Source organism: Apaloderma vittatum, unplaced genomic scaffold (assembly GCF_000703405.1).
Source record: "Apaloderma vittatum isolate BGI_N311 unplaced genomic scaffold, ASM70340v1 scaffold4927, whole genome shotgun sequence".
Taxonomy (NCBI): domain Eukaryota; kingdom Metazoa; phylum Chordata; class Aves; order Trogoniformes; family Trogonidae; genus Apaloderma; species Apaloderma vittatum.
The window spans coordinates 89,156-104,402 of NW_009727756.1; the positions used below are offsets into that span (position 1 = coordinate 89,156).

Genomic DNA, 15,247 nt, shown 5'->3' on the forward strand with positions numbered 1-15,247 from the left:
CGATGCACGAATTTCCATTTGCCGTCAGCTTTATGGCACACACTAATGCTACAGTGATAGTGGTAGATGTAGAGCACGGTCAGCATTGAATCCTCCATTGTTCTAACAGCTGTGGACTCGCAACACGAAACACTTTTGGAAATCTCCACACCACATCATCAGAACCCTCCCTATACAGATGAAGAGGAGCAGTATCCTAGCTCTGCCGGCAGGGGTAAAGCAATTAAGCGTTTCGGATAATACTCAGATTTGTGACATAATTCCATGAAGTTTGACACTGTTTTGGTGCAGCTGGTTGTAATTCCCATACCATTAGCCTCAGTTCAGTATAATACCTTTCTGTTATTTATGTTGGTACAAGAGCCCTCAAAAGTGGCATCTGTAACATCTATTTGTCATCCCAAGTCTATCGTTTGCACCTGATCTTCATTACTTGACACTTTTCCTCATACCTCTGGGATTTTTAAACTTTCACTGCTAGTAGATGAGAATAATATGACTGGTGTTGGGTATTTTGATCATTATTGATTCAATCGTCATCTTATCAGCACTAGTTACAAGTGAAAATGAGAAACATCAAGGACCAACCCAACATCCACTATTACACAGTGCTTATACTGGATGGATCAGTCGAGAACAAAATCCTGCAAGTACCACTGGGAGCACTGAACAATATGAATTCACCATTGCAGGTGAAAATTATATTGAAAAGGAATCTTCTCGTACAGGTAATTTTATAGGTCACATTTCAGTAAATTATCAGGATTTACTAAAGGTTTCGGTTTAGAATATATTTATTAACCATTTTGCATTCTGAGGCCGTAACGGAAGCTCTGTGAATAAACCTGAGCAATTATGAAGTATTGGGCATTTTGTTTGTTTTTTAATTATTCCATTATTCAGGCCTATTCCTGGAGCTTTGTTTTCTCTTTTCTTGGATTGCATGTCAATTAATCTACTACATTGCAATAATTAGGTATTTCCAAAACCAACATTTTAGCATACTGCTTTATGGGAATGCATCTTTTTGCTTCTCATTTTGCTTAGTGACATTAACTTTCGGCACCATAGTTTTGAATTCGTATTATGCTTTATTATTCCCTTTAATATTTAAGAGCACTTGGAAGTTCTGAAAGTGCATTTATTTAAGCTGTGCCTACTTCTTAGCCCTATTTTGTGGCATCTTTACACTTTTGCATCAGCAGCTGTCTTAGCACAGCTGGAATGATGTGTGAAAGATGTTCATTAAATAATTTAATTCCTTAATTTTCCATTTCAATAAATAAAGAATTATTCTGTTGGGAGGCCAGCATACATTCTTATTATCATCTCATGGAAATAGAGAGATGCCTAAAAAAGCTTTAAAAGACATTTTTTAACATGATAATATTGTCAGTCTCAAATATTCAGGTTTAATTGGCTGCTACCTTATCTTTGGAAAATCTCTGTGTGCTTTAACCCATGCTGAAAATTAGGCAATGAATCATCAACTATTAAAGTGATCAATAGTGTATTAGTGAAGGAACAGACAAACAAAAACTAATGTGACATATAAAGAAGATCCTGTCTACTTGTTTATTGTTGTGGTTTTTTTTTTCTCACGGTATAGCATGAGAAATATAGCCTAAAAAAAAAAAAGAAAAATATAGAGCTTGTTATGTAAATGGGGAAAACAGGTGAGGTCACAGTTTGTAGATATCTTTGAAGCTAATTTAGCCATCATCACAACAGTCACAGCCACCACTGATGCTCTGAAACCAGAAGATACAACCCAGGAAGCATGGGCCCCTCACATCGTGGTAGTATCTGTTGCCTCTCCTGATGGTGCCCACCACGAAGAAACAACTCAGCTGCCTCTGCCCACAGATGATGAACCAGGACAGGGCACTGAAGGCGTCACACGCCCCACAGACAGCCCTGGGCGTGAGGTCCTGTACAGGACCACAGCTGGTCTGAGCAAAGCTGGTGATGACTCTCCTCTGACGGGTACCAGTAAGAACAACGGCTCATCCTCATTTCTCATGCCCGGTGCGAAATGAGGCATGATGTCTTCTGCAATCGACTGCTTTCTCTACCTTTCTCGTTGTGGGGGTCTACAGTCTCAGTATGGACTTGCAGTGCAAAAATCCATGGTGGGACCTGTGCTGAGGATAGCATTACCTTCCGGACAAGGCATGAGGGACTCCTTGCTGGTACGCTTGGTGGCTTCTGTCCTTTGCTGAAGCATGTTTCTGGGTGGCCTTCTGACTGTTCCAGGAGATACACGCTGCTTTGGTGATTCTGAATCTCCAACCCCGTCTTCCTTTCTTGTGTACCAGCGGGATCAGGCTGGATGGGATTTGGCACTGTGAGTGGTGTGGTGGAGGAGCTCTGGTGGGTTAGTCGGATGGCTTGTTCCTGTGACTCAGCAGCAGCACCATCACTGCGGAGTGCTGTCCCGGTGGTGAGGGCAGGGCCAGTAGAAAAAACCAATGTCCCACAGATTCTGCCTTCACTTCCTTACTCCTCCTCACTGGTGGATTGCCAGGCAAGACCACCTCAGACCTGGCTGCCCACTCCTGATACACAGGGTCAGGTTGCTGCTGCTGTGGTCAGTTCTTCTGAAGGTCTTCCCCCTCCATCTGTCACTGGGACGTGCGCATGTGGCCACCATGGTGAGCTTGTCCGTGGGGCTTAAGGGTCTCCCAGAGGCCAGTGACAGTGTGGAAGAAGAAGGGGAGGCCTTCACGTCCTCTCTCTTTCTGTGCTTTGGATGAGGAAGCTGGGCGTGCTTTCTGGCTTGCTGTGGCGCTGGAAGGAGGGGAACGATGCGGGTGGTGGTGTTGTGAGCTTTCAGAGCTGACCATGGCATCGTCATGGCAGTCACGGAAGCCGTGGATGACACTCACCGGGAGAAAGTAACTGAGGAGCCGCCGGCACGTGGCACTGCACCGGGCAGCCACAGCGAGCCAGCAAACACCACAGATGGTGCCCACGGCAGTTGGGTACCTGGAGTTTTCCCGGATATTGAAGATCATCTGAACCAGTTGCAGACCCCTCTTCCTACTAGTAAGAGCTGCGAATTACGAGCATATTCATTTATCCATCAGTCAGTTATTATTTTGGACAATGGCAATCATCCAAAAATGTGTGGACTGACCATAACTTTAAATAATTTTCATATTATTATTTCCTTTTTAATTTTGTTTTTTTAATTTTATTTTTATTATCTTCTTATAAGATGCCGTTAAAGGGAATCTCTTCCTGCGCAAGGCAGAGGACATTTGCTAAAAGGCCGAAAACGGTGTTTTGCAAATGACATTTTCTTTTATTCTGTTCTCTGCATCCGATAATGCAACTATGAAAGCAAACAGTATAAACTTGCTTCTCATCGCCCCTATGTATGCGATAGCATTTTGTCTTTCTTTTTGACTGAGCACAGCTGTCACTGGGCACGACTGAACTGTCTGTTAGTTTTCCCCTCACCCCTATTTCCTTTACTTGAGTTGAATATGTGTCAAAAGAAAGGTGAAGCCTTTTTTCTAGGTATATTTTCTGCTGAAACCTTGCCAGTGCTTAATTACAGCTGTGTTACTGGGTTGTAACTGACATTTCATTTGTGAACAACTTCTCGTTTTCTGAAGGGTTATTCTTCTGATAAGAGTTAGTGCAGTTAACGGCCTTTACTCCCCATATGGCCTTTCTTTTTTTGTGTGTGTGGACACATGATAGTAGTACGGGAAATGAAGTGGACTTTCCTCATTCCCAAATGCAATTTCCATTGAAATAATCATCATAACAGTAATTTTAAAGATAAATTTACTTTTCTAAATGGTTTCCTGCTGCAATAAACTCATTTCTTGACTTTTGTTGCCCTATTACTAAATTAATCCAAGCTGCCTCCTTAATTTTATGTGCAGACATTACACACTATGAAAAAATGTTTGCCACCTTTCATTTTGAGCACATGAAACCTGTAAGAACTGGTTTCAAGATTATTTTTAAGGTAAATGTCTGCAGTGAATCTTTGTGTTGTCAGTGCCATGGCAAAGACTGATAAACCCTTATTCCCAAAACTCTTCCTTCTTCGTTTGCCTTCTCTTGGTGCTTTTAAAAAAGACAATACAAGGGAGTTACTAGGACACTACCATTATCATAAAGACGTTTGTTTATTGAAGAGGTCATTCATTTGTAACCTTCTGCCCTACAGCTGTAATGGAATGCAAAAGATTCATGAACATGTTGGCAGACTATAGCTAAAGATTTTCTCTGAACAAATGCATTCTTGTACTCCATGTACTATATTGCTTTCTTTCCGTTGCTTTTTTTTTCCTACAGCAATGTCTAAGCTGTGGTCTGGCATCGCTTTAATGACTGGCCTGTCATCCAAATGCCCATGGAATGAAAAATCATTCCGCTGAAGGAACCAAAAAATAACCGTCAAAAAGAGAAAAATCTAATATGTCACCAAAATGAAATGTAGAGAGCTTTTGAGGATCCCTCCCTGCCCCTTGCAGGCACCTCCCTGGAGGCAGAACAGCGGGAGTCGTGACTGAATCCTGCTGCTTCTTCTCTGTGCTCATGGGAGGGAGCTAGCAAATGCAACAGTTTTCCAAGCACACGAGTTTTAATAAATGTCTGAGTGCCTTTCCAAGGGATTCTTGTGGTTGAAAAGCTCTGGCATTTCTCAAGGATGATATAAAGCACTTAAAAAAATAATAATAATCTCCTGAGATGTGGAGTAGACAAGTCGGAATGTTCAGCTTTCTTGGAGATTGGACAAGGACCCTTAGATGCTAAATTAGTATTCAGACCTCTGGTGAGATAGCACAAAACAATTCGGCAGTCAATAAGGTCCATTTTAATAAAAACTATGAAAACATCTGGAAGATTCACAAACTACTTACTGGCTAAGATTAACAGAGGGGAAAAACCACGCTTCTCGGTTTTGTATTTGCCAGCTGCTGTTAGGAAATGAGATCAGAAATGCTGGCTAGAAATAAGTTGCAATGTGTATTAAAGAAAAAAACTTTACAGCTGGTTAGAGTAAATGCTTAAGAGTGTGGAAAAATTCAGAGAGGTGCAGATCTGTAATATCTTTTTTTGTTGTGATAATGAAGTACTAATCCCAAACAAAATCACTGTATCTATAGTCTGCTGACAATTTTAGACTTGGGAGACCCATACAGCAACAGTACGAGCCAGAAATGTTTATGCTTAAAAGGTCAAGTGGTGTGGCCAGCACAGCAAATGCTTAAGGCTATAAGTATGCATTTTGATTTATGATTTCATACCATTTAATACTTACTTATTAGAAAGGACAAGGGGATCCACCTCTAAGTTTACAGGGAGCATTTTCTTCTATTAGGAAAAAGATTTAAAATTTTTAAAGTTCCACTGTAAAGCTATCAAATTTCAAACCATTCAAAGAACTACTCTTCTATTTTATGGAAGCATTAGAACAGTAGAAATTCAGTTTTATCCTGTGTAGTAATAACATTAGAAGCTTCAAAACTTCCCCATATTAGTCATTTTAAGTTTAAATAAAGCAATGAAGAGTTGGGGTCTTTTTTCCTCTCTCCCTTCTTTTCTCACTCTCTTTTCCCCATGGAACAGACAAGATGTTTGATTTGTGTGACAAAAACATTCACATGGCATGACAAAAACATTCAGGTCTTTCTATTTCCTCCAGAAAATTTCTAGCCAATTATAATTGCATTTTGGTTCACAAAAGCAGTGTAAACCAAAACTGAAACGTATGAGACAAGAGGGGAACACCATGAGTTTTGTTATTCAAAGTACTAAAACTAGCCATAGTGCAGATGAGTATAATCTATAACTTTCAGTGTAAATACTTTTTAATGACCTCAGCATGAACTTTCTAGAATAGGCTTTTTTTTTTTTTTTTATATTGTGGTAGTCTTTGTACCTCACTGTTAAATTTTCACTAAGCAGATTTGGCCTAACCTTCCAACTCTTCTTCTTTAGGACCTACCTCTGGTATCTATGGTGATCGAGGATCACACAAGGGACATTATGAATCTACTACTTTCCCTGGAGAAACCACCACAACGACAATAGTTTCACAGCCAAGGTCAGCCCACGTACCAGGTAGGTTTAACTAATGTAAAGGAGCTTGTGTACTTGCAGTTCTGTGAGGTGGCAGTGCCACGTGAGAGATGTTCACTTGCTCTCCTCCCCTCCCTCAACTCTCCCCGCAGAGTGGCTGATCATCGTGGCTGCTCTCGTGGCCCTGGCGCTGGTCCTTGCAGTGTGCATAGCTGTGAACAGCCGGAGAAGGTAAGAACCATAGAATCATAGAATGGTCAGGGTTGGAAAGGACCTTAAAGATCACCTCGTTCCAACCCCTGCCATGGGCAGGGACATCCCCCACTAGATCAGGCTGCCCAGAGCCCCATCCAGCCTGGCCTGAAAAACTCCCAGGGATGGGGCTACCACCCCCTCTCTGGGCAACCTGTGCCAGGGTCTCCCCACCCTCATGGGGAAGAACTTCTTCCTCACGTCCCATCTGAACCGACCCATCTCCAGCTTCAATTTTCTTGTACCCCCTGTGAGATCCGGCCAGCCACAATAAGGTCTCCTCGGAGCCATCTCTTCTCCAGACTGAATAACTCCAACTGTCTCAGTCTGTAAGGGAGCCTCTTCCCTTTTTCAAAACCCTCTGTCCTGCTGTTTTCCTCAATGAGAGGATTCAAAGCTTCGCGTAAGACCAGGGCAGCAGAGTGCCGGAACGAGGGAGCTTCCTCTGTGAAGCCGCGTGCTTTGAGATGTGAGGGTCCATCATCGCACCCTGAACGGGTCACACATCAGCCTTCCAGCATGTTTACACTCATGTGGAATCAGGTGATGCTGGTGGTGACACAAGCCCCTCGGTCCTCCCCTAACCATATGTAGAATCACAGAATCATAGAATCGTAGAATAGTTTCAGCTGAAAGAGACCCAGAAGATCATTGAGTCCAGCCTTTGTCCCAGCCCTATCAACTACATTCCCCAATGCAACATCCACCCATCTCTTAACCTCCAGGGACGGGGACTCAACTCCCTCCCTGGGCAGCCTGTGCCAATGGCTGACAACCCTCTCAGTACAGAAATTCTGCCTAATATCCAACCTGAACCTCCCCTGGCGCAATTTAAATCTATAGATCACAGAGAGGTCATTATTCAATAGCTATTACTTATTAATAGGAAAGTACTGTCCACTGAGGGCGACCATGTGTGAGATGCACTTAGGGGCAGCCACGGGCTGAGCTGAGTATAATCCTCCACCAGCGTGAACGCCTGCGATGGACAATTGCTGTCGCAGGATCCGTTTGTTCCTTCCAAGCAAAAGGCAGTATCGCTGCTGACACTCGCAGGGGTGTGTTCTAACGGGGCTGTCAGAACACCCAGCAGACTTAGTTACTCCGCTGTACAGATGAATAAGCTGAAGACTAGAAAGTTGCAGTGCAAAATTAGCCAGGGAATTTGAAAGAAACTCTAGCCTAAAGGATAGACAGCAATGTTTTTAACTCTTTATTTTCTCTGAGGAGTGTTCTGAGGTTAGTTCTCAATTTTCTTAAACACCTTTTTGCTGCGTGATAGTTAAAGTTGAACCCTTTAACAGAGTAACTATTTTCTACTTGAAAGTTGAATTCCAACTTTTTTTTTTTTTTTTTTTTTTTTGATCAGAGTAGCCATGTAATATAGGGAGATTTTTGTTCAGGGAGCAGTGAGCAAATTTATTCCCAGTCTGCCTGTTGGAGGAAAGCACATGTTAATGCTGCTGTGAAACCACAGCAGGGTCCTCCGAAGCATGGAGTGGGTGTTCGAATAAAGTACTGCCACCACGGTGAGGGACGGTGAGGCAGTCCCTGCAGAAGGCTTCCGTGAGACAAACTGGTGCCAGCTCAAGGCCAAGTTGTGAGACAAGAGGAAACTGACCCAGTTTTGCTGAAATCAGTAGTGAGATGTCACCTGGTACCTTTGCCCTGTGACTGTATCCTCAGTGTCAGTGCTCCTCTGACAGCAGTACTAGTGATCTATTGAAATAAGAAAGCTATCAGTCATGCAGTAAGACAGGAAACTCCTCAACTTTCTTTCTGTGAAATGATTCTGGAATTGCACAGCCTGAACAGCATTGCTTATTGATTTATAGATTACTCTATCACGCCTTTAAAAGCAGAGGCTGCCGTTGTTTCCTCCCTCTTAACCCAGAGTCACCATAGGAACAGACAAAACAGGCCGCTATAGATAGCATCTGACAAGAAATGAAGCAGTCTCTGAGCTGTAAATTATGCCACAGATACCATTAATGGAAAGCACGTCTTTCACTCCAAGCTTCCACGCAGCTGGGAGGGAGTTGCAAAGAGGGGGCACGTACGTGTGTGACTGCATGTGTTACACACTAGGAATATGTGTGCGGAAAATGTGAGTTTTTCTCGCTGCGAGGAAACCTTTTTGGAGCAGGGACGTGCTCTGGTGTGCTTGAAACAAGTGGCCTTTTGCAAGATGCGAAAGATAACACGGATATGCCAAGAACCCCGTCTTCTGATTAGATTATCTATTCCGATAAATGCTGAAAATCTACACAGTAGCTGTGCTGTCAGCATGCGGAACGGGAATGCCAGCTCATCTGAAACTGAGGCCTTTTAAAGAGCAGTTTTAAAGGTGTAGTCCCAAGTCTGGATTTAGAATGACCCTGCCCTTATAGCGGAATGTATACAAAGTTCATAAAATGTGGATGTATCACAATGTTAGAAAATATTTTCTGCCTTTCAGTAATTAAAGTTATTCCTCCCTGTAGTGATGATAGATACAAATCAAATAAGTGAGCTCTTGCTGAACATTAAGCATGTGATGCTTGATGCTTTCAAAAACAGGATATGCAACGTGGTGAAAATTTACACTTTGCATTGTGTAACTGCACTGTGAGACTCAAGTTTCATTTCTTCTGCACTGGGAGACACAAGCTTCATGTTCAAACACCTTTTCCTAAATGTTGATTTATTTATTTATTTTTACTTCTGTTAGTCTCCATTTATAGTACTCATTTTCTTCTTAACTCTTTCTAGATGTGGTCAGAAGAAAAAACTAGTGATTAACAACGGCAAAGGGGCAGTGGAGGACAGGAAGACCAGTGGATTAAATGGAGATGCCAGCAAATCACAAGAAATGGTGCACTTGGTTCATAAAGAACAGTCAAATGACCGAACAGGAGCATGTGACGAATTCCTGACCGTTAATGAAACACAAAATCATCAGGAGCTTGACATGAAGAGTGGCGTGTAGTGCTACCAAGTCACCGAGCAGAGAGAGCTGGGGAAATCACATGGAGCTTGGACAGGACTTCACAGATGCGCTGTGCTACTGATGTCTTTTGAGCATAGTTCAACATAAATTCGGTTCATTTTTAATCGCCTTAAAATTATGTCTGGGTTACAAAATTGACATTTGCTAAAATAAGCCCCCAAGAGCTGCGCAATGTTTTTGGTTCCCAGTTCCTAAGCAGGGGACATCCCTGTGTCCTGAGCGTTAGGAGGGACATGAGCTCACGTCACTGCTCCCCAGCGGGAGAGTCTTTGCTGTGTGGAGCTGCAGAAGCATCCAGTCACTCCATCGTACAGGCATTTAAGGTACTAGACTTGCTGTGGCACCAGCATAAGTGAGTAACAAACGTCAAGAGCAAAAAATCAAGTTTAAACCAAAAAGAACGCCTATACAATGTCTAAAGCACCAGAATCCTTCAGAAATGCTTTCCAGCCAGGAGGAGCAGTAGGTGTGTTCTGCCTGCTAGCATAAACAAAAAGTGACAGTTTCTAATGATTTATGACTTGGTCTGCACTGAGGGAAACCCAGAAGGACAAAATTTATTTATCTCTGTTTTTAAAATGTCTGTGGGCATACAGCAAGTCTTCTTGAGAGTGGGAAAACCTCAACAGATACCTAATAAACTTCTATACTTTATTGTCCTAACAATCTGTACAGTTATCCTTGAGTTTTTGAGGTGTTTGTTTCTCTACCCCATCCTTCTTTCACTGGCCATAGCTTGTGTGGTTTTTAACCAGTCAGTCAGGAATGAAATGGAACAACCCCAGCTCTATCCCACATGCACAAGTCAAGCGGTTGGAGATGATTAGGGAAGAGGGCAGCAGCTTATTTCTGAAGAACAGGTCTCTCTCCTTCGTTTACTGAGGAGATGCTGAACCCAATTAACCTTCCCCTGTAGCTACTATGTTGCAGCAGTTTGCTGATGTTTTAAAAGGTCTCACTCACTCCCTCTGAATTCTATCTCATCCGTGTTTTTCCCTCTGCTCTTTAAAAATACCACAAGAAACATTTCTTGCTAATTGGTACCAGAAGTTCAAATTCTGTAGAAAAGATCAAAGAAAAGGAAACTCTCCCAGCCATGTAATGTAATAAAGTAGCTGCAGCTGCATTGTTATATGCTTTTCTTTTGTCCTTACGTGTGTTATGTAAAGTATTTGTATTAAGCTATGATGCTGTGCATTATATTGATATAAATCGTCAGAAAGAAAGTTATTTTCTACCAGTGGTCTGTGCCGTCTTAAAGAAAGCGCATTGGAATGGAAGGAGAAGGGTGACTTCTTGTCAGACTGCCTCAAGAAAAATGCAAGTAAAAGCCATGTAAGGTAGCTGCAAGCCGCGGTCTGTGTCGGTGGAGGGACGGAGAGCAGGGTTACTATTCACTGACCGTAGCACCTGCCTTTGAAGCTGTCCTGCTAAAGCACGCTGTTTTGTGTTCTCCACCTGCAGCAATCTGGAGGGTTCAGCCGGCCAAGCGCTAAAATTAGCTGGCACTGGTCTTTCTGGGATGTACACGATTGTTGATTCTATTTCTCGGTCACAATCCTCCAGCAGTTCCCTGCGTGTTTCATCGGTGGCTCGGTGTCCCGCTGTCTGCAGGCAGATCTCCTCAGGGACAATTTATGCCGAGGCAGAAGGTCTCAAGACAAGGTGTGCTTCTGCAGAACGCACAGGACGTTTTCTGACCTGGTGTAGGTCGGTGCGTGCCACCCGTAAAGTGTCACCCAGCTCGGGGGCCAAAGGCATTCGAAGAAGCCGAGGCTGAAGGAGTCGAGGGGATTGACACCATCGGTCCGCTGTCAAGCTTCTCAGTCCTTTCTTGTATTTTTATGCAGGAGAGCCTGTAGACTCTGTGCATTGATTTTAGTTTAATTCCTGTGACGTTTCTGTTCGCCACTATAAATCGAAACGACCTGCTGAAGGCTGTGTTTAAACGGGTGTTATGTACTTATTTTGCTGAGTATGGAGTTCCCCAGTAAAAACTATTCCTCTCTCTAAACTCTGATTGAATACAGATCTCAAGCAGAAGGATATGTTTCACTGTCTTGAAGGCTAAATTTTTCGTTGGAAAAAAAAAAGAAAAAAGTTACAGCGTGTTATTCATCTCCCTGTTCTGATGTTTAATGGGGAAATCAACAAACTCTTTCCTAATTGATCTAATATTCAGTAGCTATAAATGCACATACAACACCAGTTGGCTTAGTTTTATATTTCTTAATAGGGAGATGCTCAAGTTCTCTTTACAGAGGCAATACCATTATTTTATATATGCTGATTCTTTTTAGATTATGTCATGTGATTCATGGGTAATTAAGTTTCATTATAGTTTCAAAAACTAGATGGCCATTTCATGTGGAATATAGTACATGTTTTTATTAATCTTGGTTTTATTATTTTGAGGGTTTTTATGTTGTGTGTATGTATTTTTTATAGAGAGCACTCGACATATTTGCATATTTATTTAACAGATTAATCAGTACGAAAGAAAATACCACCTCTAAATTGCAACCAGAATTAGGATTGCTAAAGCTACCTTGAACTGTAAAATAAGCTTCAAAAAATGAACTCAGTTCTATACTGAGGAGAAAAAGCAAGGCCAGCATTATTGGTGGGAGAGAAGGATTCAGCAGCGTAGTTGTGTTTAGTACTGGTGAGCCAAGGGTTATTTTTTCTGCTTCCAAAGTCTAAGCCAGGCTCAGGTGAATGCTGAGCGACCTTCTCTGCTCTGCCAGGCTCCCTAGATGCTCTGGGAGTTAGTAATTAGCTCAGCTTCCCTCTGGAAGCAGAAAACTTGGTCAAATTTGAGATTTTGACCGCTATTCCTGGCTCATTTGAGAGAGCGCAGTGCCTGACGAGATCCAGCCTGTCCTTCAAGGTGCTGACAAACAAGTTGGGTCTTGGTCTACCCTTGGTGCCTGGGAAGAACGAGGATCATTCCTAAAAGTGCTAAGGAGCCCAGGCTGGACCTAGAACAGACACCAAGATTGTTCCTTTGGCTTGTGTTACTCTGAAGAGTTTTGATGTAAACCAGACCACCTCTCCCATGGAAATACTGCCGAAAGCAGGAGTGCATTGAAGAGAGGGATTGTATGTTTTATGAGAATGTAATATTTTCATCTAACAGTCCTGGGCCATTGTTTCACCTGTATTTTCTTGAAGGTCTCACAAGGAGCGTTTGATTAAAGCAGAGAAAGGCTATGTGGCTGTTGTGTCTCCCTGCACTGACAACATTTCTGTGTGATGCTTTCCCCACGACAGAGATGTCTCTTGTGTCTCCCGTGTCAACAGCAACAGCCTCAGACCTCAGCACTTTGAAGCAGGTTGCCTGGAACACTAGGAGGAGACAGTTTCAACACGCAGAAATTATGCTGGGCAGGGGCAGAGGCCAGCCTGTCACCCGAAGGCTGGCCCTAATCACTCTTTCTGTAGCTGAAGGAAAGAAATTAAAGCCTCTGACCAGTGTGTTCTGCTTCAGTGTGCAGCACACACGCCAGGCTGTTTTGTAAGCTGGCCGTTAGTGGGTTTATTTTATGCTGTGTTAGGCCAATAATTGTTTCTTAGCCTTATTAAACAATTCAGGGTTCATACTCACCTGGCTGCAAGAGATCTGACTAGTCAAATGCAAACCCGTTGGGTAACCGTGGGTGTGACTGGTTTTCTTCTGTGGAGGGGGAGAGGACCGAAAGGTGGCAGGAAAAACGCTGGGCTGGGCTCAGGGTGAGTTTCCAGCTGTGGGTGACAAAAGTCTCATTCCTTACAGGGGGCAGGAATTGTACAAAGCTGTTCTGAGGGTGGCCAGCTCCAGGGAATTAGGGAGGGAGGGAGGACGCAGTTGCTGGGAGAGGAAGTAAAGGGAGAGTGAAATCTCAGCGCTGCTGCTGGGAAAGTCCCTTCAACACCCCCAGGACCTTGGCTTTTGCACATTTCACAGCTCCAAGAAGGAAAAAAACAATCAACCTATTCCTGTGAACCCCCCACTTCCAAGTCACCCTCTACGCTCCCCATCTCATTTGCAAACTGATTTTTTTTTTTTGAATAATTTTCCCCAGTAGCTTATTTCTTCTTATTACTGTGCCGTGCTGCATGGGGCGTCCACCAGCCCCGTGCTGAGAGCAAGCAGCTGCGATGGTGAGAAACGAGAGGGAAAGTGCAAATTTAGCAAAGACGAGTAACGGTGTCGTCTGTACCGCTCGCTCTGCTTTTTCTCTTCCTCGTCTCACCCGTTTGGAGTAAGGTTAGCAACGGCAAGATTTCGAGAACATTTCTCTTCCTGCTCGTCTTCCTGGTTCTCAAGCAGCAGGCTTACACGGATCTTTAGATAGGTCAGGTGTGCTGCTGCGTGGCTTTTTGCAAAGTTGAAATTGAAAAAATGAATCCTCAACAAAGAAGCCCTCCTGACCTCAAGGGAGCCGATCATGGTTAAAGTGCGAGCAAAGCAAAGGCAGTGAAAGCTTCACATACACTTTAAAGGCAGCCTTTCAATTTTCTTCCAGCAAGTCTTACAAAGGTTCTGCCTCAGTGACAGTGTCTAGGAATCTCAAACTTTTATTAAAACTTTTACTCTACAGATAACAAGGGGATGGGTGAAACCCATTTCATGTATTCTCTGCCGTACAAACCTGTGCACTGAATGCTGACATTATTGTGTTTTCTTTCAGAAAAAAACAAAACAAAATAATGAAACTATGGAGTTTGGGATCAAAACAAGTCCATGAAGACTGTCAAATAATTAAATGCTTATTTTTTTTTCAGAAATAGATATATTTTTAATATCCCAGATAGAAGATCTAGCTGTGCAAAATCACTTCTTTTTTTTTTTTTTGAACACTCATGATGCCTCATATATAATATAGCTTTCCCTTTATGCTAAAATTAAATTCTTACAAGCAATTTATTTCCCATTCAGAAAAACATGTGTGTAAATTTACAGGGTGGGATTAGCTTTAGTACCCGTATGCTAGTCTCACGGTGCAGTACATACATGGTTCGGTTACAGCAGAGTTTTACTTTTAAATCAAAATTTACTTGCAACCGTTGATGTACATCTAGCTTCTGGCACCACATACTCAAAACTTCATACAAAAAAAAAAAAAAAGCTTAGATAATTTTCAGCGACAACATGAATCAAGGCTCTATGCTTTCATTTTACCCAGAACTACTAAACTGGGTGTGGTTTTCCTTGTGGTTGGATGTTAAGTCTGAGTTTATATATTCACTTTTTATCAGCTTACTTTTTTAATAACAAGCATCTGTTTCTGGGCTACTGCTGCAGATCATTAGCAGCACCCTCTCCGTGGGGAGCTGGGAGAGCCAGTTTTCAGCAGCTTTCAGCCTGAGCTTGTTGGGTGAGTTTGCAGAAGATGAGCCTGTCCTAGTCGAGCCCAGACACGGTGACCTCAGTTGACAGCAGCACAGCAAGGGAGAGAGAAGCCTTCCCGCAAGCGTGCTGGGCTTGAGCCGTCAATCTCTAGACAAAAAGGATGTTGGGTTCGGTTTATTTTTTTGATCTCCAAACGATTCGCTGTTTTGGCTTTGCTCAAGCACTGGCAACGTATGTCTACATGCTGCCTCTCTATCTGTACCCTAGCGTGCAAGAACATGGGGCTTGTTTTACTGCAAAACTGTTCTACAATCATCCACTCAATTAAGTGTGCTTTGTTTTGCAGCAGCAGGCCAGCAGGGTCACCAGTTGGAGGCCTGTATCTAGTGGGATCCCTCAGGGGTCAGTGCTGGGGCACGTGCTGTTCAATATATTCATCAATGACCTGGATGTGGGATTAGAGAGCACTGTCAGCAAGTTTGCTGACAGCACAGAACTGGGAGGAGTGGCTGACACCCCAGTAGGCTGTGCTGCCCTTCAGAGAGACCTGGACAGGCTGGAGGGCTGGGAAGTGAATAACTTGATGAAATACAACAAGGGAAAGTGTAGAGTTTGGCACCTGG

The 15,247-nt window shown here is 43.0% G+C and overlaps 1 protein-coding gene across 1 annotated transcript in view; it reads left to right on the forward strand.

Annotated features, from left to right (window-relative positions):
• Positions 1–9,268, forward strand: part of CD44 (CD44 molecule (Indian blood group)) — a 37,800-nt gene extending 28,532 nt beyond the window's left edge. The window contains exons 7-9 of the mRNA XM_009873794.1: positions 5,968–6,090; positions 6,201–6,279; positions 9,052–9,268. Coding sequence (XP_009872096.1) covers positions 5,968–6,090; positions 6,201–6,279; positions 9,052–9,268 — 419 coding nt within the window. The remainder of the gene's footprint in view (positions 1–5,967; positions 6,091–6,200; positions 6,280–9,051) is intronic.
• The last annotated feature ends 5,979 nt before the right edge of the window (positions 9,269–15,247 follow it).